Here is a 26,758-nt window from a genome sequence, read left to right as displayed (position 1 = left end):
AAACTTTGTAAAAACATCGCGATGCTGCTCCGGGAGAGGAAGCCTACACGGCTGCTAAACCAAGGATCCCCACACAGGCAGCGAGAGCTGGCAGCGCCCAGCCCTCCCCTGCTGCCAGCCTCCCCTTCCCCTTTAAATAAACATCTGTGTACAAAGCAGAAGCCACTCAAGATCCCCCCCCCCTCTTAAAAAGAGATTTGAAGCCCGCAACGACGCTGAATGCAAACACGCGTCTAACTCGCGTTACAGAAATAGATCGTGCAGCAAACACAGCCCGCAGCCGCTGCTGCGTCCGGAGACACTACTTTGTGAAAAACAGCAAAAGTACCTTTTGAATTCTTCCATCAATATCCAAATAAATACACTTGGGCCGGTAAGTTGAGGAGGCAGATCCCATCTTGTTACAGTTGGGCTTTCACTGGACCTTTTTCCAGTGTCAAACAGAGCAGAAAATAAGGTTTATCCTACCAAGCCGAGCCACCACTGCCTGAGAGTTTGGTGTCCCCGCTCTTCTGTATCCCACTGTACTCTCATTCTGGGAAGGTCCCTCCTCTAACATGCATGCATTTTGCTGTGCCTCTGTCTCTCTCTGCCACCTCCTTTTAGTCTTGCTTCCCTCCAAATCCAGCTGCCTTGGACAGGGAAAGGCACGGGCTCCAGATGCTGTCTGCAAGTGCCCTCTCGATTCCCATAGCAACAACCCCTCTTGGCTTTCGGGCTGAGAGCTGCTGGGCATCCACGTTGTCGCTCTGACCCTGGCGCTGAGGAGCTCCAGTTGCACACAAGATCAAGAGGCACTTATCCCCCGGGGGGAAAAACCTCCTTCATCAGGGTGGTGAGAGGTGTAATTTGGTTTTGTGGTGAAATAGGACCGTAATTATTAATTAGTGCCGACCCTTCTGGTGAGCTGCCCTCACCCTGCAAGCGGTGTGACAGGCTCCCAGCTGTGCCCTGCGCTGGGACTGTCCTTCAGACACCCGCTGCAGCCGGGGCTTGGACCATCTCAGCCCAAACTCAGCAGCTTAATTTCCACATCCCTCCTGTTATCATTACAAGGAGGGAAAGAAGCAGCAGCAGCTTTTTTTTTTCTGTAAGCTCCAGAAGCATGAAGAAAGCATAAAGCCCATGCTCTCTCCCTCCATGCCACCCCTGGAGCAAAGGAATTTGTTATTTAAGGGAACGTGAAGTATCCCGGCAAAGGCGTCTCCCATGGGAAGGCGCAGCCAAAAACCAGGAGGGAGCAAAGCATCTGTCGGTCAATTCTCTGAGCGGATGCCAAATGCCATCTGCTGCGTGTCTGTGCTGTGCTGCAGTCCCTGCGCCTGTGGGGAGCTGAAGCAGCGGCGGCGGCAGCAGGTGACGCTTGGTCACGGAGGGGAGAGAGCTTTGGAGACAGCAGCTCCTCCGCCCTCGCAGGGGAGAGGCTGTCTGATGGGCTGCAAGCATGCATAGCAGCTGGAAACAGCTCGTCCTGCGAGCGTTAGTTCTCGGTGTTTTCTGAGGCTTCTGATGGAGGAGCTGCAAAAACGTTTCCCGGCCTCTTTTGCGCTGCCGTCTGGGAGAGTTGGGCTTGTGGCAGCGGGGTCGGTGCTGCCTTCCCTGCCCACTCCAGGCCCTCGCTGCGACATGAGCGAGGCACAACTGACCTGCAGAGGAGGCCAGCGTGGCCCTGCGGGCTACAGCATGGCACGAAGTGCAGCCTCAGCTGCCCCCTGCAACACGCAGGCAGGGCTCGTTCGCTGTGCGAAGGGGATTCGTAAGAGGCGGCGGGGCTGAGCGGGTCTCGGAGCCAGTCCGGGAGCCAGAGCCAGGGTGGCCTTTCACGAAGCCAGCAGTACTCCTAATGCCCTCTGAGCCAGCGGCAAGGGAACTCTTTCGGGAGGTGCAAGACTTTGCTTCACATCCTTCCTCTGCCAGCTTGGAGCCGGCACTTGAAGTCTTCCAGGAGAGAGCCCTTGCCACTGCAGGGCTATCCCCTGGGCTATCCCCTGGGCTATCCCCTAGGCTACTTACAGTCTATTCCGCAAGCTGTCCTGGAGGCTACCCCCTAGGCTATCCTCTAGGCTATTTTGCAGTCTATCCCACAGGCTATCCTGTAAGCTATCCTGGAGGCTAATCCCCTAGGCTATCCCGTAGGCTATCCCCATGGCTATTCTGAAGTGGGCGCAGCCTCTCCCACTGCAACAGCCCCTCTACATCAACCCCACTTTCTCTGTACATCGGCTGGGACTTCTGTGATCGATCATTTCATACCCTGCTCTGCTAAGCATTGTCTTAATGCTGTTTTACCATGGTTCACTCCTGAGTGACTTGATTGACCTTGACAAGCAGCAGATACTTGAGGAGGATGGCCATGATGACAAAAATACAGCCATTTGGAAAGCGGCAGTAAGAGCACTCACACTGGGAGATGCACATGGGGCGTTTGGTCTTGTAGAGGAGGATGCTGAGATCTCCCCCCGTGATGACCCTCTCCAAGAGCGGTCGGACGAGGCCACTGGCGCATTGCAGGGTTTGATCGCACATCACCGAGACATCTAATGATCAGAATCTCACACCGGTGAGCATCCACCTTTTGATTTCTACTTAAAAATAGCGACTAGCTTCTCCAGCCAGCAAAAAGACAGGCTCCGAAATCCAAGTGATGATCCTGTTCCTGCCTCTCCATCCTCCTTGTCACATCTATTGTCCCTGTGTATTTCAATTGTGTTTCTTAAGCTCCAGCACACATCCCACCCTCCCCACCCCCCTTAATTACATTAATACCTGTTGGAAAAATTGCTTTGCTGTAAAATTACCGACTACTGCACTTTTCAAGAACTTTTCATGTAGAAGTGAATCTACAGAAGCAGAGCTCTCAGAAATCATGGTAAAAGCCTGATGCAACCTAAGGCACAGCTCAGGCCCATGCCTGAAAGGCGACAAAAGATGGTGTTCATCAAAGAGGATGCGCAGCTCCGTGAGATCGCTGCCTTCCTTTAGCTGGTTTAACCCTCCTAAATCTCCTTATTTCCTTATATGCTGTGCAAAGTGGGGCAAAAATGACTTGGAATAATTATCCTATCATATCGAGCCTTGAACGGTTCATCCACTGGGCCAAATCCTGCCAACACAGCGCCAGATGATGTTTCTTCATTGTTTGCCTTAAAGGAGCATTTTGACCAGCTAAGGGCAGCACTAAGCTATTATCTCCCAGACCGCAGGCAGCACGTCAAGTGTTGCACAGCTCTGCTTTGCCTTCTCTGCTAAGTTTACTGAGGTTTACACACCACTTTGTACACACAACCCTTAACAGTAGATGTGGCTTTCAGAGGGCTGCAGGGCTTGAGCCTTTGGCCCGACGACCTGGCGGTGCCCCAGCCAGATGTCACTTACCCTGGCGGGTGCTCCCAAGGAGTAAAAAAGGTGCCTCTGTCTCCCAGTCCCAGCGTCTGCTCCACATATGCAGTTCAGAGGCAGCTTTGTCAGGGTTTCCAAGGTGTAACTGTAGGATATTCGGATCACACATGGTTTGCACTTGACTCACTGCTGTCACGGCACAAAACATCCACACTGTCTTTATACGGGTCGAGATCCCCCCCTGCTGCAAACCCTGCCACAGGATGAGCGTAAAGCTTTGGGGATGAAAAGGGCTGCCCCAGCCACTCTCCGTGCAGAGCTGGCATGGGGTGGCATGGCACCATCCCTGCCCACTCTGTTCCCTCCTGCCCACGGCTGCAACTATGCAGAAGGGACCGAGGTGGCGAGCCGTCGAGGACAAGGCAGGCACAGCACCGCTGCTGTCTCCGCTCGCCTTTCCCATGGACTGCCAGCCTGCGCGGCCCCTCCAAGGAGCTGCCCCTGTCGGACACGTCTTGAGGTGGCAACATCCTCTTGCAATAGTCTCCCAAAATCTGTCCTTTCTCTGAAGCATCCCCATCAATCACAGTCACCTATTTACAGCCATGGGACGGGGTTTCTAGGGCTCGCTTCACCAGTCCTGAAGTTGCTGTGCTCACACGGTTGGCACCCATGTGAGACCATGCAGACCACGACCCCCAGCCTCTCTAAAACCTAGTTTTCCTACAGCACTCAAGAAATTAAGTGCCCCTTGCAACCTGCTGTGAGCAGCGGCACATCCAAACTGGGGGAGTGCAGGGCGCAAGTCTTCAAAGGGATTTAGATGGGGAAAAAAAGCCAGGTAAGTTAAACCTTTCAGTGAAAAATCTGCCCTTCACTTCTCCTCAGAGAAATGCATTTGCATGAGTCATCGCTGAACCCTGTTTCCTCACTCTCTGCCGCGCTTTGGCTCTCCTTGTCCTCCGTGATGGAGCGAGACCTCTCGGTGCGGTGCCTGCCCCTGCCCTGCGCCCTCCCGGGGCGGCTGCGCGGGGCTGGACTCGACACCAAACAGCTCGCCCCACCTGAAGGGCAGGGAGAGGTGCCTGTGGTCGAGGTTGGGGAGGGAAAACCTTGGGTTTTGTGCGAAGCACAGAAAGTACCTTGGTACCTTGCAGGGGGCTGATTAGGGTCTAAGGCTGTATTTAGAAATGGTTTTTGGGCCATTGGGACTGGGAAGGTGCAGCCTGGCCTGAGAAGGTGATGGGCAGCTGGAGCATGACTCAAGCCAAGTATTTTAAATTTGCCTAGAAGAAAAAGCAGAGAATAATAATTTTTAAAAATCAACTTTTTTCCTTACCTGCTCCGTATCTAAGCCTCTCAGCGGCTTCCTCTGCCCACTAATCCCTTCTCTCGCAGGTCCCCTCCTTCAGCTGCAGGTCTCCTGCACGTGCCTGTCTCCACATTCCCACAGGGCCTCGTCTTACTGCTTTACCTCTCCACACCGTTTCCCTCACACCTACCGAATCTCCTGATTGCCCCTGGAGCTGGGAAGGTTGCCCCTTTGCTCCCCCAGATCCTCTTCCCCTCCCTTCTTCGCTCAGTCTTCTCTCCCTCCTTTCACCATCTTTGGTGTTTCGCCACCCTTGCTTCTAGATTTTTCTCCGTGAGTCAGGGCTGAGTCTATACAGCAATTAACTTTCCATGGTGGTTACGCTGTTAATAGCTAAACCGATGGCTATGCCAGCGTAAGCTCCTCCATCACGCCTGCTGCAGAGCGTGACTGACCTTTTCAGTCCAGCTCTCGCTCCTTTCCATAAGCCTATGGAAAGTGTATGGCTTGCTGTATATGGAAATTTTAGCTCACTTCTTCGCACGTTTCTTTTATACGCTGCCAGGTTTCCACAGGACTGGCCCTGGAAATGAGAATATTTAATGCTAATTACAGAATGACTAATTATTAATACCAGGACCTTGACGTGATTTGTCTATATGGGCCCTGAAAGCCCGCATTTCGCCCTTCACCACGCAGCAACGCAGCTCTCCACCTCGCTTTTGGCTCCAGCCCCGTTTCTGGGCCCGTTGCTCACCTCAGCCGCACTCCCAATCCACGCGGTACAGCTGTAATCGCCCGCATCCTGGTTTCTATGGCAAACCCCCAGGAACGTGGGCTGGAAGGGAGCTGCAGCATCTCCTGACGCAGCTGGTCCGGGGCCGCAGGGTGCAGATATAGAGCCTCGTGGGCTGGAGAGGTCATATTACTCACTTGGGAACCAGCCTTGCTCTTTAATCCAACAGTGCTGGCCACCTCGGTGATAATACTGCCTTTATTCTGTTTACAATTGTTGTTAAAATTCTGGTAATAGTAGTTCTCGCTTGTGTCTCAACACTGACACATGCCAGTTAATAGGTTCAAATCTTGGGAAAGTAAAAATAGCAAACCCTGTTCACTCACAAATACTTGTCCATGTGTGCAGTACTGGCTTGGAGAAGGAGAAGAGCAGTCTCAAGCCACGGGCGATCTTTCCACTTTACGAAAGCATGTGTCCATTACAGCATCTGGCATTTCTTGACTTTCCTCTTTTGTCTACTGAGGAAAAAACCTCCTTTCTCCAGCTCTATGTTAGCAATTTTTTTTAGTAATCTGTTTTCTAAAGCACTTGCAATATCTGGCAGCTCCCCAGGTTGATTTCCTGAAGGTCTCCCAGCGGTGTAACCCCCTTGCCTTTCCCTGCTCCCTGCTGGGGGTGGAGGAAGCGCAGCCTCCACAAGCGTCTCCCTTCATTGCGGCGCTAGCGTCAGGTGCTTGACGCGGGCTCTGCGGCGCAGTGGCACAGACAACCTTAGGTCCTGATTATGCATCACCTCCCCAGGAGACCCCTCTCCTGGCTCCCTTGTCCCTGCCAGGAGCGAGCAGGACCTCGGGCATCCCCATGCCACGGTGCCGAGCGCTGCCAGCTGCCTACAGAGAGACTTGGCTGCAGCAATCCTGCAACCTCGCAGCTTGATTTACAGGCTCCCTTCCCTCTCTGCTTTCCATTTGCCACCTCTTCCCTTCATTTCTCACTCCCTTCCCGACTCTGTAATCCAGCTATCTATTCCTAGCCCTTCATTTAAAGTATTGACGTGGAGCCAAGAGTACCCGAGTGCCTTGCAATCTTGCCCTAGGCACTGCTGTATAGGATATGAAGCACGCAATACATACATAACCACAGACCCTAACCAGCTGCTAACGACACACGCAGTCAGCGTGCCGGATCCCTGGTATAGAGTTTCTGGGAAAGCCCAGCTGTAAAAGCTGTATTTTCATATGGTCATGGAAGAAATTAGCAGACCCAACTGGAACCTTCAAGAGCTGATAAGAAAAAAATAAATGAAATTAACTGTGTCTGGAGTCACCCGCTAGATCATTCAGAGGGATGATAGCTAAGAAGTGGAAAAGTCAATTCCCTCTGCTGGACAAGGTTGGCTCATGCTCCTGGCAGGAAAGCCTGAGCGGGGGCCGCAGCCCGTCCTCCCAAAGGGGAGGGAAGCGATACATGGCTCGACTTGAAGAAAACTGCCTGGCATTTTATGTGGTGCGGGAAAGTGAAGTTACTTCAGATGCCTGTTTTGGGAGACTGCCATCTGAGCAGCTCAGTGACTCACTGTAAATCAGCTATTTCCATCTTTCTGACAAGCGGACCTCAGACACCCTAAAGTCTTGGCAACCCGAAGATTAATGAAGGGTTGCTAATGCTGGTGCCAGCCTGGCATAACGTATTTCACACATTCACAAGATGTGGGGCCCAGGGGACGGGGGTGTCGGTGCGCTTTTCTGTCTGGGCTAAAGACGTGACATGGGCAGAGCAGGAGGCAATCATTGCTGCATCCGTGACTCATCCCTGGGTGCCTCCTTGTCTGCACGCTGACGATCACCCCCTCCTCACAACACCGAGCCACCCTCACATCAGCAGGAACGGCTGCGGAATGTTGCACTACTTGGGGTTGCTTTTCAGCAAGTGAGGTGCATTGGCAAAGTTCGGACCCTGGGTGGAAGATTGTACCTCAACTGCATCACACCTGCGTCCCACAAAAATCGGAGTTAGCCATGTGAATTCCTGGGGGGTCAACATAAAGGGGCTTTGCACAGTTCTTTGCAGTACATAAAAAATTAGACCTTCTATTTTAAAATGATTTTTAAAATACTGATCTTCATAAATAGCTAGATAATATCTCAAATATATAACATTTTTCTATAATGTACATATTTTCTCATATTTGTTCTTGTTTGCACAGATCATTCAGTGCTGTTTCCATTAACAGGCAGAAGCACATTTTCTCAATAAAAGAGATTAAAGAGTCTCAGCTTTTAGGGTGGGAGGCCAGAACAGAGCCACACACGCTGTGGAAAAAGGATGACAAAAGCCTCAGGTAGCACTGAAAGTGCCTGATCTGCTTCACCGGAATACTGAAGGCTCCATAAAATGGGGAAATTTTTAACTGTTCTTGAAGTTCCCAAAACTACGTTGAGTTGAGTGATGCTTTTCCACAGGGGCGTTACCTAGACAATCCCCCATCACACGTCTCTCTAGTAGTATTATCACTGTTTCTAAAAATCGTAGCTCACGACCAAAGAAACTCAAAAGATTGGATGAGAAATCATTAGCATCTGCTAATAACACATTTGTGGCTCTTCTTTTTACTTGTCTCCCATTTTCTGAACGTAACTGTTCATCCAGGTCATGTACGTGACCTTTCCTCTACAACTTTGAAAGCCAAATACTTTCACCAAGGAACAAAATTGAACTGAGATTTTCATGCAATAAGACGATTCCATTTCCTGAAGAAAACAGTAGGTATCATAAATTAATGGTATGGTCAGGAGAAAGGGCAGTACTGAAGTATTACAGAAATTGAAATGGAAGTAGCTTATGGGGGGAAGGAGTGCCTCACAGAAAACCTGATTTTTTTTTTAATATTTTTCACTACTCTTTCTCCATCTTGCATTTGATTCTGCCACACACAGCCCAAGTTTTCACCACGGTGAAAATGTAGTGAAAACGGGTCTCAGCCCGTACCTCCCCTCCCCTCCTGCACCCTCCCTTTCTTAGAGGTGGCCTCAGGCGAACCCTGAGACCAGTAACATTGGTTCTGAGATGTGAACAGTAAAGTCCAAGATACTGTAAGAGGTAAAGAAAACAAGCTCAAGCCAGTGCTTCCCCTCCTGGCTCCTGCACAGGGAAGGACCCAACGTCACCATGTTGAGGCTGGCTCTACAGCATGTATTTAGCCTCAGAATTGAGGAGAGCAGCTTAGGGACCATCACCAGGGACAACCCTCACGGCCATCCCCAAGGGCTCCCCGTGAGACAGCAGCTGGCTTTTAGTGGGAAGCTTCTTCCAGAGGGGCTTTGTTAGTGCCTGGATCCTCTCCCATCACACTCCAACGCAGATGAAGCCATGTCTCCCCCTGAGTCTTTCATCCTCCTCTTCCTCCTTTCTTCCTTCTTTTTCCTTCTTTGAATGGATTTCACCGGATTCACCCAGATTTTTTTAAAAATCCTTATCCTCCCACCTTCAGCTGCTTCCACACAACCTGGACACTCAGTGTGAAGGTTTTCCCCTCCTTGGATCTCTCCCTCTGCCCACGTGTTTGACGAAGATGCACTGTTGGCTCTTAGCCACTATCTAAAAGCTTCCCGTAGGCAGCAAACAAGTTTTCAGACAAGAAACTGAAAAGATCAAGAACATAGAGAAATAAAGTAAACACACAGAAATAAACTAAAAACCCAGCAGCCCTCCACTAAAAATGGCACAACGTTGTGCCCAGCTCTTCTCTCCAACCCTGCACCTTTTCCCTGCACTTTCATTCTTTTTTTTTGTTTCTCCTGCTGCTCTTCCATCATCATCTCCTCTGACCAGTGCTCTGCTCCCCATTATCTGCCCCAGTGTCTTCACCCGCCACGGCTGACGGGGCTCCACACTTTTCCCCCTGCCCCATTTAATCCGAGGGGCGCAGCCTCCCCACCGTTTGCCATCTGGCTCTCCTGCCAGCAGTGCAACCAGCTCTCTGCCTTCCCTCTGCCCAAGGAACGGTGCCCACGAGCAGCAGAAAAGCCACAGAGCCAGAATCACTTACCAACAAAACAGGATTCCTGCAGAGACGCCGAGCCTTGCTTGCTTTGGAGCGTACGAGTGCTTAACCCTCGCGCTTGCTAGGGAGAAGGCCAAAGGCAACACATCACTTTGTTTCTGTTAATAAAATGGTGCTTTTGGTCTATTTGTCTTCTACACATCCCTCTCCCCTCCTTCAACCCAATCACACCATGTTCCCAGGGTGAGCGACTGAGACTGGAGTTTTATTTGCAGAACTGCGCCTGTTGCTGAAGAGTTGCTGCTCAGAGGTGTGCCTGGTTCGTGTGCGCATGGCTGTGTGCACATAGGTGTCTCTGTGAGTCTCCATAAATCTTTGATGCCCCCATCCCCAACACCCCCGCCCCCCTGAGACATGTGGTGGCTACCATGAATTAAATACTGCTGGCGTGCTATAGCATCACATTGCAATATGCAAAACATCACCATTGCTAGCTGTCTCTGCAATGCTGAATATTATTTGTAGGAATTTCCAGGGAGTCCTCCACGAGGATATCCAAACCTACAAGATTAAGACATCCCACCATTACCTGAGAGGAGCCGCACGCTCTTCTCGCACCTCTGCAGTCCAGTTTCTCCCCAGTGCTGCCGCTGCTGCTCTCTGGGTGCATCTGCTCTGTGTTTGTTTTGACACGACCGCTTGAGAGCCTGCCAGCTTCAGCAACCAGCTCTGCTTCATATTCTAAAGGTGAGGAGGTTTAAGCTCAGCCGAGTCCTCCCGAGAGACAAAATCCATCACTGCAGATCACTTTGGAAAGCATCCTGCCCTTGGCATTCCCGCCCAGCCTCCCCCAGCCAGCGCATCCCCCGGGGAGCATTAGCTGCCGCAGGCAGCCCGGATACCTGTACGGGCAGAGCCCAGCAAAGGCTGCACGCTCCAAAACGATCCAGCATTTGATTCTGGGTGAATCGAACTGTAATTCACAAAGTAATTGCTTGGGCAAACTTGCTTGAAAAGAGACTTATGCCACAGAATACTAAACTTGCTGGAAAGTCACGCAGCATCCAAGCGCTTGCTAGATGCATTTTTTGGCCTAAAAAAAATAAGACTAGCAGTTTATCACGAGATTGTTTGTTGTTGTTGTTGTTCTCGGCAGAACACGTTTACATGGATAATTTCAACTATGCTTGAAAAACAGAGACAGCAAAAGGAAGGCCATTCCTGATGTTTACAGAGATGCATAAGATAAACGTACCGGAGCTGCTAATCATTAATTTTGACTGCTTTTATGGGCCTGGGAAGGCTGAAAAAACTGTGTATAGGAACTAGTCTGCACTTAGGAATAGCATTTCCTTTCTGATGACACACAGAAATGACATTTAGATGCTGCTTCAACAGATGCATTATTTTATTAGAGGATTTCAAGCAGGCGAATACAGGAGCTTTGTTTTCCCTGTTACTGTATGACTTACATCATCTGCAACCTTTCTACCAAGAGGTCTCATTTCAAATGACAGCGATGTGAAAATTGTTCTGAGAACTAGATGTGTTGGTTCTACTGCTGATGTTCAGGGGATTTAATCCCTTCACCATTTCTAGGTACTGGAGAAGGATTTCATCCTTCTGAAAAAATTAGTTGCGGAAATCAGGGTAAGTTTAGAGTCTCATGATTTGCCTGACAGCGGAGCGTATGGGAAGTTAGTCTGTCTAATGTAGCTCTAATACAGGCATCAGTCCTAAAACGCACGTTCTCAGGCTTCTCTGCCTGCACCCCGCATTTGTTGGTCAGCCCAGTTCTGCCTTTCTGGGCTGGTGACCCCTATTTTGAGAACTGCCAGTGTAAAAATCAGAGCAAGGAAGGTTTCTCTCTATTTCTCTCCGCTTTCAGCAACCGCACCGTTTTGCAAGCAGACACGCAGACCAGCTGTGGTAGTGGATCCCGCTCGGTGCCAAGCCGCAAACTTTCTTACTTCCAAACCCCTAACACAGCCAAGAGGAAAGCAAAGAGCTGGCGCCGAGCTGAACACACGCACGCTTGGGTGGGGTGATGTGTGCCGTTTCAGCTCTTTCTTCTGTTTGGGAGAGAGAATATGCTTTTGATACATTTTTGTGACCTCTTCCCGTCTTTGTTAACCTGCTTTCTTCCTTTCACGTAACTAGAAAGCTGCAGCCAGAGGAAAAGGGGGAGGAAGCTTTATAAAGACTTCTAACAGGGATGGCTAAATCAAATCCCGTTGTTACACCTACCGTTATAAAACGAAACCTGCAGATTCTGCCACAGAGCGACGCAATGTTCAGCTGTTTCCTACCAGATGATCAGAGCGATTTAATAATAGATTCAGAACCTGCTGTACTTATTAAGCTGAAGTCTTACGTGGCCTGTGGCGAAATTGGGTGACTCAGACTCAAATATAATACTCCGTCCTCTGCAGCAGAAATAACATCACTGTGTTTGGCAGAAGATTCAGAAGAAACCCAGTCCCTTCAAAAGATTTGCCTGTACGTCACTCGGCTGTGATGGGCTGCCTATACTGACTACCCTTCGTATCACAAAAATGAGAAGGTGAGAACTCAGGAGTTATTGATCCTTTTGTCGATTCTCTTTTGAGCTAGACTCCCTGTACCTATTGGGCAGTGAAATCCAGCCCTTTCAGCTTTTTCCCAATTCGTTCTGCAACTCATGTGTGTCTATGTATATACACACACACACACACGCATTTGTATCCCTCTTGATTTAGTGTATGAACTCAGGCTGCTGCTTTGAGTTCTGACTTCAATGCAAGGAGCTGCTGCTGGTTTCTGAATAACCTAAGAAATTCAGGCCAGCCGTTAAGGATTTAGGCACCAGATAAACTCAAAAAAAAAAGCAAAAGCCGCATGTGCAAGCAAAGCAAAACAAGGAATTCATTCACTACTTCCCATCGGCAGGCAGGGGTTCAGCCATCTCCAGGAAAGCAGGGCTCCATCACGTGTAACGGTGTCTTGGGAAGACAAACGCCATCACTCCGAAACTCCCCCCTCCTTCTTCTTCCCCAGCTTTATGCGCTGAGCATGATGTTGTATGGTATGGAATACCCCGTTGGCCAGCTGGGCCAGCTGCCCCGGCCACACTCCCTCCCAGCCTCTGGAGAGTCCTTGAGTAGCAGGGCACTTAGCAACGACTAAAAACATCAGTGTGTTATCAACATTCTTCTCATACTAAATCCAAAACACAGCACTATACCAGCTACTGGAAAGAAAATTAACTCTATCCCAGCTGAAACCAGGACAAGTGCCCAAGACACGATGGATTTAAATAAAGTTTTTGGATTCTCCAAACGCTTGCTCCTGAGCTACACAAGCGAAAGGGCAATCAGTTCCCAGGAGTAAAGGCTGGAAGGGATTACATCTTTGCTGCAGCCTGTGAGTACAACCACCAAAGTACTCACAGTTGGGAAAGGTTAAGCAACTGACCTCACGCCGCTCTGCCACAGTTCATCTATTCCACTATCACCTCGCCAAGGCTTTGCCTTCTGTGAATCTTTATGTGAAACAAACAAAAAAAATTAACTCAGTCATAAATGGCAGGCCACAAAAAGCCAATTTTCTAACAAATATGAAATCTGCACCCTGCAATATTGGGAGAAACCTTACAAATGCAGGTTTATGCAAGAAAGTGACCTGTAGGGGTGAGGCAAACTGAGAACTAAGTCTTAGCTCAAATTTTTCTGTTGTATTTTTAAAAACACACTATAAATGTGATTAGAGCAGGAGAATTGATTAGTATGACGGTAAACAAATGCAAACATCAGAGCAATTCAGGTTCTAAGATGCTCATTTTTGAAGCACTAACTCTAGCCCCAAGCCTAGATTCAAATAACTACAGTGACCTGAAGAAGGAAGCAATTCAAAGCGGGCGGCAGAGGGACAGGCCTGCACCTTGCCTGGAAAGGACATCCAAAATTTCAGCCCCACTCAGGTTCTCCACCAGCTGCTCATCCAACCCTGTGTCCAGCCTGCCATCGCACGAGCAAAGGAGCGCGCCGATGCCAAAAAGTGAAAATCAACTGAACGTTACTGGATGCAAGTCCTGCCGTGGCTCCACAGGGACCCGCAGAAGCTCTCGGTCACTCCAGCACTGAGACAGGCCATCACCCCAGCCCTCACAGGTGTTTCCTACAAGCACAGCAACCAACCTGTGCCTGGAGAGAAAAAAATAAAACTAAAAATTACAGATGTGGGTGCAAAAATGCCAAACTTCACATGAACCCTCTGGCAACTGAAAAATCAGAAGTCTGTTCAGGGCAAAGCATCTATTTATCTTACAGATTACGTACGACTAAGTAACACGTGGGAAGGGACCCGGCAGCTGACCAGCTCCACACCTAGCCACGGCAGCCCTCTGCCCTCAGGATATGTCCCTCGGGGGTCCCAGGCCCTCCCGAGGCCAAGCCCGGCGCCCACCAGAGGCAGGCGGGGAGAGCAGCCCCCTTCTTCCCCCCTGCAAACACTGCTCAGCACGCAGGGCCTTTGGGGTGAGGTGGCTCTTCCCCTCCCCCTTTTTTTATCCCAACACCAGATTTTCACCTCTCTTCCTAGACTCCCCATCAACTCAGTCTTTTGCGCTTTGCCTTCTTTGCATTTTTACCATTACCTCATCCCACATTCCCATTTCTGTGGCACCCCAGTTACACCCTGCCTTTTAATTATGCGTCATCACTTGATGTCCTCCTTTCTTTTCCAAAATTAAACCACCGTTCTGTCTTTGCACTTCCTGTCTTTATCTGTAGCCAATTTTTCACACACAAAGGCCCTTGCTCTTTTTCAGATGAAATCTGTTCAAGCCCTTGACCGCAGCCTTCTGCTGACTTATGCTAACAGGTACTTTACTTCCCTTTACCTTTTTTTTTTTTCGTTCGTTTGTTTTAAAACCTCACTGACATGTAGATATACCTCTCCAGGGGGAAAAAAAAGAAAGAAAGAAAAAAAAAAGGACAGACTCATTTGTATTTATTTACATCTGGAGTTATTTAACATCCCCAAGCAAGGATATTCTATGGACGTGTGTGTATGTACCCTTGTTGTGTGGCACAGAATACATGTATCAACTCTCAACCAGAAAAAGAGTCCCTTACGATGTGAAGTCGCAGCGTAAATAATTCATGAAAAGAGTTCTTAATTGTCTTCCATTTCTGAACGGCTGGGAAAGCTTGGCGTGAAGACTGTAATCAACCACCGGGAAGGAAATGTTTTTGCAGTCCCATCGAAGTGAGACCTCTTACCTGGTGCATTAGCCATCTAACAGTGTTTCAGTGTTTATACTTACGTGGCAGCACATGTGAAGTCAGTTTAGTGTCCTCCTCTGCCTGAAAGAAACACCTGGACCAAAGAGAGTATTGTGGAAATGTGGCTAAATATTTGTCAGCTGCTTTTATAAGAGAAGGAGGGAGAGAAACCCTACCCCCGGTATCATCAGGAGGTGAAGAAAACATCCTTAGAATCCTCTAGTTAAGTACAGCATCAAAAGAGGCTTTCAACGCGTTTTTGACAGCTAATCTCCTGATGCAGGAGACGAGCAGGTTCCCTGAAATACGCCTGAAGAAAGTTCGGCTCTTGTATTCACAGTTTACAGAGCTGCGAATGTGTCGCTGCAGCGGAAGGATAACTGATATACTACACCAAGAGAGAAATACAGAGATAAAAATAAAAACAAACCCCAAGCGCCAGCTGGTGACGTTAACTAATTCCCTCCTTATTCCAAACTGGAAACTAACCAAAAGAAGGGAGACAAAGAAAGGAACAACCAACATTTTATAGCAATCAAATTTAATAAACTCTGAGGCAGCGCGACTTAACACAACGTTAAGGTCCCTGGACACGAGGCTGAAGCACACCAGTAGTTACATCCTCTCCTTCCTCCTCCCCAGCTTTAAGGAGGACAGTCAGATTTTTAACTTGGCGTGGCAGAAAATGCAATTCAAGGTTACCAAAGCCCCAGAGCAGGCAGAGGCAAACCTCCCAGCGACCTGTCTGCAGTCCCTCCGCCGGCACGGCAGGCTGCGAGAGGAGGGCAGGAGGACGAGTCCGTACCACTGCGTGGCTAGTTTAGCAGAGAGCAAAACAAAATCAAAACAGACTTGCTGTAAGGTGAAAGTGACGTAGTTCAGGAATCAGAACGTCATATCAGATAAACTCTGAGGTTGGGACAAATCGTGAAATAATCTAGTCTAACCTCCTATACAATATGCAGGCCATAAAATTTCAATCATAGAATCATAGAATCATACAGGTTGGAAAAGACCTCTAAGATCATCGTGTCCAACCGTCAACCCAACACCACCATGCCCACTACACCATGTCCCTAAGGGCCTCATCTACACGTCTTTTAAATACCTCCAGGGATGGTGACTCCACCACTTCCCTGGGCAGCCTGTTCCAAGGCCTGACCACTCTTTCAGTAAAGAAATTTTTCCTAATGTTCAATCTAAACCTCCCTTGGCGCAACTTGAGGCCATTTCCTCTTGTCCTATCGCTAGTTACTTGGGAGAAGAGACCAACACCCACCTCGCTACACCCTCCTTTCAGGTAGTTGTAGAGCGCGATGAGGTCTCCCCTCAGCCTCCTCTTCTCCAGGCTAAACAACCCCAGTTCCTTCAGCCGCTCCTCATAAGACTTGTGACCAGAGAACACCACCATTGCCAATTCTGGGCCTCATCATTTGATGGGACTGTAAACAATCTTCCTCAAAGTAATTCCATATGAAGAACAATTGCCTCCAACAGCTCTAAACATCCTCTGATTTCATTTATACCATCTTATGTCTACCTACTTTGGAGCAACACTTCTCATATAAACCACCCCACACATCAGCCACTGGAGAAACTTACCAGCAGCCACCAAACAGATTCCCAAGCGTAAACGTGATGAGGTCAGCCACAGTCTGAGGCAGTGCGACATCGGCACAATCACACATGGAGGATTGCCACTGTTATTCTAAGGATATTATGCCAGAAACACATGCAATAACCTCCTGAAGCGGACGGCAGAATCCCTTCTGGAATTTCCTAACTGGCAAAACATACAGGAGTAGATGTCTCGGTGCATGGAGCAGGCTAGCAGTTCAACTGAGAGGCAAAAGAAGTCTCAAAGTGACCTGTGAATCCAACACCACCTTCCCTACTACCTATTCATCTTTTTCCCACCCTATAAACCTTTCCTACACACAACGGAGACAAACCTCCACTGCGGCATGTCCAGCAACAGCCAGGGCGCTCGTGAGGGTACAAGTGCTCTGCTGGAGGCTCCTGCTCCGAATCAGGCAGAACAGAAACTTGGATCTGAGTCTCCCTTCTTTTATAAGATGCTCCAGCTATCATTTGCCTGTTTCTGGGAGGCACTTTGGGCACGTTTTGATAAGAAATTCGGTCCAAGACCCTCAGACACCTTTTTCTAACCAGAGATTGTTTTCCTTTCCAAGCAGTTTTTCCCCAGCGCATCTGGTGTTTGGACATTGTATCTCTGGCAGAGGCACACAAACCCCATCAAACATCCTAACAGAATCAAGACAATAAATGTTCAAGATGATTTGAGCTAGAGAGAAAAGAAGAAGCTTTTCAATTTCAATTCCATACAAATTGAAGAGCAAGCAAAGCAGACAACAAAAAAAGTCGCCTTAAAACTATGCTGTAGGAGCTGGACTCAGTCAGGTGAGTGTCCTCCTTCCCTACTAGACCAAAATAAGTAGGCAGAATATACCCTTCTGATGCAGCTGAATAGAAATGAAACTGATGCAGCTGAAACTGATGTTGTACAACCCACAATCCCACAAAATGAAAAAACCTACATGTTCAAGTTGAGAAGGGCACTGTTTTCAAAACAAAAAGTTTAATTTGTTCTCCTAATGAACCATTTTCATTACCCTCGCAAGCGAGAGGAGCGCTGTCCCAGCAGGGATGTCTATCCTTCCAACCAATAAATGGACCACATTTCTTCATGGAGGTGTAAAAGATGAAGTAATCAACATTTCTCATTTTAAAGCAGAATCTGTTTTTATTCAACACAGGAAGGTAAATGGATAAAATTCACAACAACCAGCATCAAAAAACAACAAACAAACCCTGCAGTCATATTTCAATTTGGCTCTACCTACTGGTAACTCACATTTCTACATACAAAATTTTGTCAGTCTTGCTCATTTCCAGATTAATGGATATTGACACCCGATACTAACAAAACACACAATTTATTCACAACTTGGGGGACCTTTAGGGTTGTTAAGAAAGAAAAGCAAACCTTTATCTTTTTGTCCAACAAATTTGTAGCTGGGAGGAACTTAAATGCTGCACATTAGCAAGGAAGGAGACATTGGTACACTTAGAGCCCTAACTCCCTCCTACAATCGATGGAAGGAAGGACTCAGCCCGGCACCTCCAACGTTGTCGTCATCCCATACCCGAGTCACTGCGGTGCAAAAGCTATTCAAATAAATAAATAAATAACAGCAGCAGCCCCAACAAGTAAAACACGTAAAACCCAAAACACCATTAAATATCTTTACAACCCATAACTGTTAAATACAACGGAAAGCATTTTAACCTAAAACTTCAGCCCATAGGGAATAGCCTCTCAAAATCTGAGCGCAGCAGAGTTTAAATTGTTTCAATAAACGAGTACATAGCTCTACATACCTTTTTTCAGGGAAGGGATTGGGATCTTCAGCTAAAGAAGTCCTCCATCCCTCCCTCCTCACACAGCCACCGAAGTTGTGCCAGTACAGCTGTTTTGGCGTTGCAATGTTATTTCCCCGCCATCAGCGAGGCTGGATCAGTCCCCTGGTCTGGCTAGCAGTCCCCCAGACAGCCTGGCCGAGGCAGGGGCAGCGTGCCACGCCACCGGGATGGAAGTCCTTTCAAGCAGCACTGCTGCAGAATTTTGTCGCGTTTAACTACAGCCTGAAGCCCAAACGCAGCACAGATTTATGAATTCACATGTTGAGTATCCCCACCGGTCTCAACAGGCTTACTCAAAATGTGTGAAGTTAACCATTCATCTAGGTAACCGCAGGGTCACGGCCTACGTAGAGCATTCGCTTGCAAGGACTTTGGTACCTTCCTGAAGTCTTTGTGGGACTGAGGTCTTCCCTGTATCTCTGTTCAGCAAAACAGTTAAAAATGAACACATTCTTATACTGTTCAAGTCAAGCATAAAGCACGTGCTGAATCACACCAGTGAAATAACTCATCAAAGACTGAACAACTACAAAACAGCCCTGGAAATTAAGTGTTGTGCCAGCAGATGGAACACAACACCAGCAGCTGATGAGACATTTCTCCATGTTTTGCAGGACTATTTTAGAGTGTGCTGTTTTGTTAATCAAGTGTAAAGACTACTGCATTGTTTCACAAAACTTAAGAGCATAGTTCAGAACAAGACACATGCCTAAAGCTTTAATAAATACAGTTAAGAATAATATACAGTTTAAATTATCTAGCCTTTGTGATCTAAGTATAAACACCTCATACAAAAAAAATTCCTTCTTACTTTGTACATCTTTTAAAAAAAATCACAGAAACATCTGTTTTGCAAAGGAGATAGCTGTACAAAGAAATGATATGTTTTGAAGACATTAAACCATCTATTTGCTGGGTAACACTAGTTACTGAAATGTTCTCTTACAACCTACCACCTAGGTCATTGTTCTTTTCTGATATTTTGGCTCCAAATCTGAAATTCAGAGCTACTTGAAATTAGCCACTTGAAAGAGATTTCGGGTTACTAAGGCCCTGATCTGATAACAACTTCCACGTGCACACACCAGCGCTGAAATCAGGGAGTACCTAACAGAGATCACTGTGGCAGTGGGCACTAAAGCAGCTAATCTGTTGAATCCTGTAGTGCTAAGTATCGACAACTCACAGTTCTCTGCCACCCCAAAGGAACAATCTCTCATTTCAACCCAGCCTAGAGGAGCAGCACAACAATTATGTGACGTTTGCGCAACCAGTTTATAATGCCCTGAAAATCGTTAGAGCCCCCCTCTGGAAATTCTGACTCATAATCTACTTTTTGTTGCTTAGGACTCCTTTTTGCACAATCCTAATTGAGGACTAACGTCCATCCAGAGAGTCTGTGAAAACTGCTAACTGCGGTACACCACAACAGTAAATTCTATTTCATTACCTACCAAAAAGCTGGATGTTGCCCTTGGGATTAGAAGTAGTACTGTAGTTGAAAACTAATAATATGGTGAGGTTATTATTGTCTGAGCAGCTTATGGTGAGGTTATTATTGTCTGACCTGGCAATGTGCGCTTGCAGCCCAGAAAGCCAACCGTATCCTGGGCTGCATCAAAAGAAGGGTGGCCAGCAGGTCGAGGGAGGTGATTCTCCCCCTCTACTCCGCTCTCGTGAGACCCCACCTGCAGTGCTGCATCCAGCTCCAGGGCCCCCAACATAAGAAGGACATGGACCTGTTGGAGCGCGTCCAGAGGGGGGCCACGAAGACGATCAGGGGGCTGGAGCACCTCTCCTATGAGGACAGGCTGAGAGAGTTGGGGTTGTCCAGCCTGGAGAAGAGAAGGCTCCGGGGAGACCTTATTGCAGCCCTCCAGTATCTGAAGGGGGCCTGTAAGCAAGCTGGAGAGGGACTTTTTACAAGGGCATGTAGTGATAGGACAAGGGCTAATGGCTTTAAACTGAAAGAGGGTAGATTTAGATTAGCTATAAGGAAGAAATTCTTCACTATGAGGGTGGTGAGGCCCTGGAACAGGTTGCCCAGAGAAGTTGTGGATGCCCCATCCCTGGAGGGGCTTTGAGCAACCTGGTCTAGTGGAAGGTGTCCCTGCCCACGGCAAGGGGGTTGGAACTAGATGATCTTTAAGGTCCCTTCCAACCCAAACCATTCTATAATTCTATGATAAAATACTAATAGCAGTGCATCTTAATAACCAGCTGGTATTGTCCTCTATATAAAGTGATGCCCTTGATGTGCGCAAGATGACATAAGGGATACATACTTTGCTCACTGACACTGGGACATTTCACTGCTAGACTGTTATGATTTCAACTTCCTTCTGCTCTAGTTTTGACTTGGTTTTGGAAAATACACAGTTCAGCATTTTAATTAAAAACATCCTATCAAAAGAAATAAAAAGGCACTTGGTATTTCTCTTTGGCTCAGTTGAGGCGCGCTGCTAAAATCTTCCCAAAGTTCCTGTCTCTTCATCTGATGAATAGTTGCCATCCTGAGGTACTTATTCATGTGCAAAAATAAGAGCTTCAGGGATTTACCAGTTGCATTTCTCATTGCTTCCAGTAAACATGCAAAGTTCTTCACCAAACAGAATCTCTTAAATATAGAATAATGCATTCCATGAAGTTTGTTTTTCAGGGAAGAGCTCTGATCACTGATGCAGTCCTTATTCCAAAACTGGTCTCGTAGCTCAGTGTTCTTTAAACCTGGGAAAGAACAGCAACCAGGCAGGAAAAGTTGAGATGTGAGGCATAACAGCCACTAACTTCAAAATGCAGGATCCATCCCTTGCCATGCGTTTTTCTATTCTCTGTCCATTTTATTTCTCCAAAACTATAACCAAGAGGCTCAATGTAGATTTTGCGTATGCGAGTGTAACCCCATTGATTCAGTGGATTTTTTTTTCACAATTCAAAACACTGTAAGTTCAGAGTCACCCTTTCCTTTAAGGAGACCTTTTGGAAAAAGTTACATTTGAAACTATTAATAAACACAGAGCAAGCAATCGAGTAGCTTCTTATTCCCCACGTGCATGCTCCATGATGAAACCCACGAAGACTACATATTTGGGAAAAAACAAACCATAACCAAGAGAGTGAGAGAGATGTGTTTTCAGACACTTTTCAAAATAAGATGTTCTAAAGAAAAACGTTCATGATTTGACAACATCAAACTGAGATTACTCTTCTGAAGCAAAATTAAAACAGACTGAAATGGACATACAGAAACCTTAACACGTTCAGTCTACATCTAGGTATTATGGGGCAAAGGCTTAGTAACATGTTTTTAAACTGTTATTAAAGAGCAACAGCCATGCATAACACTTACAGGGTATGATCTGCATTACACCGAAGTTCCTTCTGAATAAGACGGAGTAAGAACTGTAAAAACAGTCACATGTTAATATCCATACAGATATACAAATAAGCTAAGTTTCAGGACAAGATGTCGACTGTTACTCAAAGAACTTCTCATCTGAAACATTACCTGTAATGTTGAACTCAGTTAAAAAAAATAAATTAAAAGATTTGCAGATGCTTAGTCAATGTTTGGAAGAGGAGTTTTCACAACGAATAGGCAAGAGGAAAATAATTTCCTTTTCGCAACTGAGAGATCAATTTCTTCATAAAAACCAGAATGGCTTTCCGAAGTTACTTTACCAGCAGACATGTAAAGAAACCAGCAGAGGGAACTCAAGACTTCAAGAAAACACAGCAGATAAATACTTTTATGCTCCAAAATTTCTTAGCTGCTATTCTGAAAAACAACTGTGTGCGTGAAAAGGTTTAATCACACAATTAGTGAGGATGAGTAAAGTCAGTCATGTTTACTTGCCTGGGCAGCATCATGACTTGCAAGTGCACTTTAAAAGGTGTACTAAGATATTACCCAGGAAAGTGATTTTACAAATAAAATTTGATGATTCCCATATACGTTAAAGACAGAATTAGAACTTCCAGGGTTCCTCACTGTTACAGGTTTCCTTATCCTCAGAGTCTCACTGTTATAAATGGAAGTTTCTTCACTATTGTAAGTATTGGTGTTTTAAGAAGTTAAACCTAACATTTCAGATGTACGGGAGTGGCCAAGAATGACAGAACTGAATATCACATAAAAGGCTAAAGCCCCTCCAGATATCTTTGAAGAAATAACATTTGAACACAGGCATCTATATGCTATACTGCAAGGAACAGGAAAAGCAGAACAACAGTTACAAAAAACCAGGATTTATTACAACAGCACAGAGTCAACCCTCTCAGATCCAGAGCTTTACAAAGGCATTTTAATTGATGCTGCAAAAAATGTGGGATTTTCTTCATTTGGTTTTAATAAATAACTATAAAAGAAAAAAAGCAGAGCTTTAAGTCTACTTGGGAAAATTACAACAATCTCCCAAACCTCACTCTACAGCATGGAATACCTAATACCGAAAATGGCACAAATCAGGATTTATAGAGCTGTTGACTACCAGTGACAACATACTTCAACTATTAACTTACCTAATTTACTTCACTTCCAGAGATTTCACACCTTAAATGTGGAAAAATTTACTTTAAAATTTTGGGTTTAACTTGAATTTAGGAAAAAAGCCTCAATCATAACTCAAAGCAAGACCTTCTGCTTTTCTTGTGTCAGGGAAGAGTGGTCTGACACACTCAGCGTTAGCTCCTCTGCAGGAGCACAGAGCTCAGTGCAATACCATGCAGGCATGGGGCTTTGTCTGAGCACAGCCAGTATGGAGGCAGGAGTATTTCTGAAGTGTTTCACAGTCACCCTGCCCTTTCATGACCACTTCCACCCAGGACTTCAAAAGGAGAGGATAAGCAGGTGACACTTCAGGACATCTCTGAGGTAGTCATAGCAGCATTCTGCTCTGCTGGAGAACAAAACTGGTACAGACGCCTGCCAGGGAAATCTCTGGCAAACGCAGAAACGTAACCTACAGGCTAACCTACAGGTGGGTGCAGCAAGACTGTCTTCAAAGGTACAGCAAGACTCGCCTTGCCTCATCTTGTGTCTTCTTTGGTCTTTAAAAGCAAAGCCGGGCAAGTCAGAAGTGGGGGGGAAAAAAAAAAACCAAAAAACCTTTTCAGATTTTCCTATCAATCATAGAGAATCTCAGACAGGAGAAAAAAGGAAAATGGCTGTGCTTTGTACCAAGCCACCACGTGTGTTTTGTGCTCCTTTTCCCTAAACATCTGCTCCTGCTTACTGTCAAAAGTTAGGATGCCGGTTTTTAGCCTAACCTAGTACTGCAGTTTTAGGGCCCATCTGGAGAATGTGATGTATTAACTTTCAACAGCTTCATTACCGCCGTGCTTTTGGTGATGTAGCAATGTAGCAAAACATTTGTTACCGCTTCGCTAAACTGGCTTTAGAGAAAACAGAAGTAATTCTTCCATGAGTGGAATCTGAGGCATCTTCTAGGTCTATATATGAAGGTTTACTTACAATTATGCCTGCTGTAATCTGCTCAAACAGCAATTAAGAGATGTGTATTGCTCAGGAATTGAAGTGCATCAGAACTAATCTGCACTTTTGATTCAAATTAGATGAGAATTTCAAAATGAGCAAATTTGCTCCTTAATTGAAAATTTCCTACACAATTGGAAGTTTCTTATAAGATGGAGTATTGAAACTGCAAAAGGAAAATTTGCATTTTAAGACAGTTTAGCACAAAGGAAATACACGGCAACTAAATAGTATTTTTAGACTTACTAGCAAGGCACATGCATCTGCCACCATGAGCATGTAAAACACGTTGTTCCAACCAGATGGGGAAATAAGACCAGCTAAGAGAGGCCCCAAAGCCGCACCTAAAATATAATACCGATATTGTCAGAATGATGCAACATTAAGATTTACTACGTTGAAAGATAGTTATTCTGAGTTAGAATATCAATTTCTCCACCTAGTTAACTCAGTATTACCTTATGGATTAAAAGATCCCAGAAAGTGCAAAACACTACTGGTACAGCTGAAAGCCAATGCGAAACCTAACACAGGGGAAGCTGAAAGTCTAGAAGTTTGAGAAATGCCCATCCAGTATTAAGCTGAATTTTCCCTTCCACATACCAGTGCGGAGGGCATGAATAAAACACCCCTGATCTCAGAAACAGCCCAACGGCATCTACTTTTGCTGTCTGTGCCCAATATCAGTCTACCACCCTCTTCCTTCTTCCCTCCCTCAGGTGTGGGACCACTAGAGAGGTTTAAGGCTAAGTTTGTTCTACTCCCCATTTCCAAAGCTGTACCGAGTCCTGGCAAAATGTTTCTCAAAGATCCTTTGAGCTAAGGCAGGCTACCTTACAGCTCTGGCTTACCTACAGATCCTGTTCCATCGATGATCGCTGTGACTGTGGACAAGGCTCTTGCGTTCCCTTTTAGGCTTTTATGGGTACCCTAAAGTGACAAAGACTGCTTAGACCCATCCTGAGCTGAACTCCGAAAAAGTCTTTACAACGTCATCTAGCTCACGCCCCTCCACATTATATTTACATTGTGAAGATACCTTAAATATCCTAGCTCAGACCCTTTTATCACTACTTAAAGAAGCCTTCTACCCCATCAACTTGTTGCCTACAGCGTTCTCCTTTATTAAATCGTGTTATTTAAACCACAGGAACCAAGAAGCTTTCTGTTCTGCACACTGCGGATTCAAGCAACAAGGACGGCACTTCAGCTTTGCATTATGCTGCAAGGCTGTTTCCACAGCCCTCTTTTTCCCCTGCTAATACAGCAAAGTTCTGCGGAACAACAACAACAACAACAAAAAAATCATTGCTGTGACAGGAATACTAGAGTACCAGAATTATGGATATATACTGAAATGCTAATGCAGAGGATTCTTGAGACAAAAGAACCTGTTCAGACCCAATTTTAGAAGCCAGGTCTTCAAAACAAAACAACTGATAAGGGGAGTGACTTAGTAGAAAGACAGAAAAACTGAATAGTTCAGAGAACTAAGACAGATAGTCCTTTATCTCCAGTACACTGAGGGGAATACACTCAGGTAATCAGCGATTTACATTTGCTCGTGTCAGATGTTTGATTGCTGACATCCTAGGAACTGGTTGGCAGTTACAACCCTCTTCCCAAGGGCCAGGTAGGGATCTTGCAATGTCAGGCCCACTTTCTAGCTAGCAGCCCCTTCAACAAGGCTAAGGATAAAATGGGCAATGCATGGTGGCCTTCTTTGTCTTGCCAAGACCTCCAGGCCAAGGATAGGACTCCAGAGGACGTTTGGAGATTTCTGTCCTCCTCCTTTTCCTATATTTAGAGCATTTGTTGTTAGAGGAGTTTTGCCTCTTGCTTGGTGCCTTAAGGAATGAGGACCTTTGAAAGCAACCTTCCAAAGCCTACCTAATGAAAGGTACCAGGGTCAATGTTTTCACATAGCATTTGTGACTGACCGACCTGATCCAGCTGGAAGTGCCAGCAACCAGAGTAACAAGTGCAAGAAATGGCAGAGGGTAGCATAGACAGAAGTGAGGGTATGTGCCATGTACAGCTTTCCACACTGATGGGAATTAGGTCTCCAGCTCATCTCTCATGCAGACACAGCCCCTCCCCTCATTTAAAGATGCAAAGTGTAAAAGGGGAGAAGGCACCTGTACAGAGACCTGACCTTGCATGCAACCTTCACATTCACTTTGGGCTGTTCATCTACAAGATTTGGGCTGTCTTGTTAGTAGGCAAGAATAATTCAGAAGCCTCTCACAAGCATGACACTTACTCATACTAATACATAAACTCTAAAACAATCTCAATGGCTGAGTTCAGCACTGCCTATTCAGCTCCTTATCCCTTTACTTTGGGACAATGCAGCCCCTTCACTGACGACCCTGCAGAAGTCAAAGGGCTCTCTCTGGAGGCCAAAGCTGCTACACTGGAAGCAGAGGGGAAGGCAAACTCACCAAGTCGGCAGAGACAGCAGTGGTGATCAGTGCATAAGGGCCATTCACCAGGGCACCACTGATAAGCAGCATCACTGTTGCAAGTGGGACAAAAACGGAAAATGTGAGTTGCTTGAATGAATGTTAACCATAACAACAGGAACAATCATAGCCTGTGGTTCTCAAATGGTTTAATCCTTCCTTGGCTTCTCTGGGTCCATTACAGAATTGGGAAAGGAGGAAAAGCAACATACATTTGTTTCTCCCTGCAATGCTTACTCCATGATGTGAATTCTCAAATGTAAGAGGAGACAGAGCTGAATCAAAAGGCAACTTCCCAGGGCCTTTACTGATCCTGGTAGGTCAGAGAAAGGGAAAAGTCTGACCAAATTGACCCTAAGAGCAGGGGATGCTCACAGGGACTCACCCATAAGCCCCTTCTCTGCTTGTATAGCACCAAGCACAAGAGGGCCCTAAAACTTAACACGGCCTTTAGGTAGATGAGACACTACTGTCAGCACTTACGTTTCAACTTCTGTTTTGAGGTAACAGATAGAAAGACACAGTTAATTTAGACTAAACAAGTAAAATTAATGTTGCTGTCAAAAGTACTACAACTAGTCCTTAAATACCTCTGACATTGGGCATAGAGAATCTAATAAAGCCTGTGCTGACACAACAAGCTCCAGAAAGACGACTAATGATATTAACTAAATCACTGTTCTCATGCCACCCCTTTT

At 46.4% G+C, this 26,758-nt stretch overlaps 1 protein-coding gene across 4 annotated transcripts in view; it reads right to left on the bottom strand.

Annotated features, from left to right (window-relative positions):
- Nucleotides 1-17,394: 17,394 nt before the first annotated feature.
- The window catches only part of SLC37A1 (solute carrier family 37 member 1), a 42,728-nt gene continuing 33,364 nt past the window's right edge, over nt 17,395-26,758 (bottom strand). For 3 of the 4 annotated variants that reach the window (XM_075173097.1, XM_075173126.1, XM_075173107.1), the window contains 5 exons: nt 26,040-26,113; nt 24,447-24,525; nt 23,842-23,939; nt 21,451-21,503; nt 17,395-20,828 (listed from right to left, as the gene is read on the bottom strand). In XM_075173097.1, the coding sequence (XP_075029198.1) occupies nt 20,813-20,828; nt 21,451-21,503; nt 23,842-23,939; nt 24,447-24,525; nt 26,040-26,113 (320 nt within the window). In that variant the 3' untranslated portion in view covers nt 17,395-20,812. The remainder of the gene's footprint in view (nt 20,829-21,450; nt 21,504-23,841; nt 23,940-24,446; nt 24,526-26,039; nt 26,114-26,758) is intronic. The other variant, XM_075173118.1, reaches the window with a different exon arrangement.

This window comes from Calonectris borealis, chromosome 1, assembly GCF_964195595.1.
Source record: "Calonectris borealis chromosome 1, bCalBor7.hap1.2, whole genome shotgun sequence".
Taxonomy (NCBI): domain Eukaryota; kingdom Metazoa; phylum Chordata; class Aves; order Procellariiformes; family Procellariidae; genus Calonectris; species Calonectris borealis.
The sequence above is the reverse complement of the archived record's forward strand: the minus strand, read 5'-3'. Positions and strand labels throughout refer to the sequence as shown.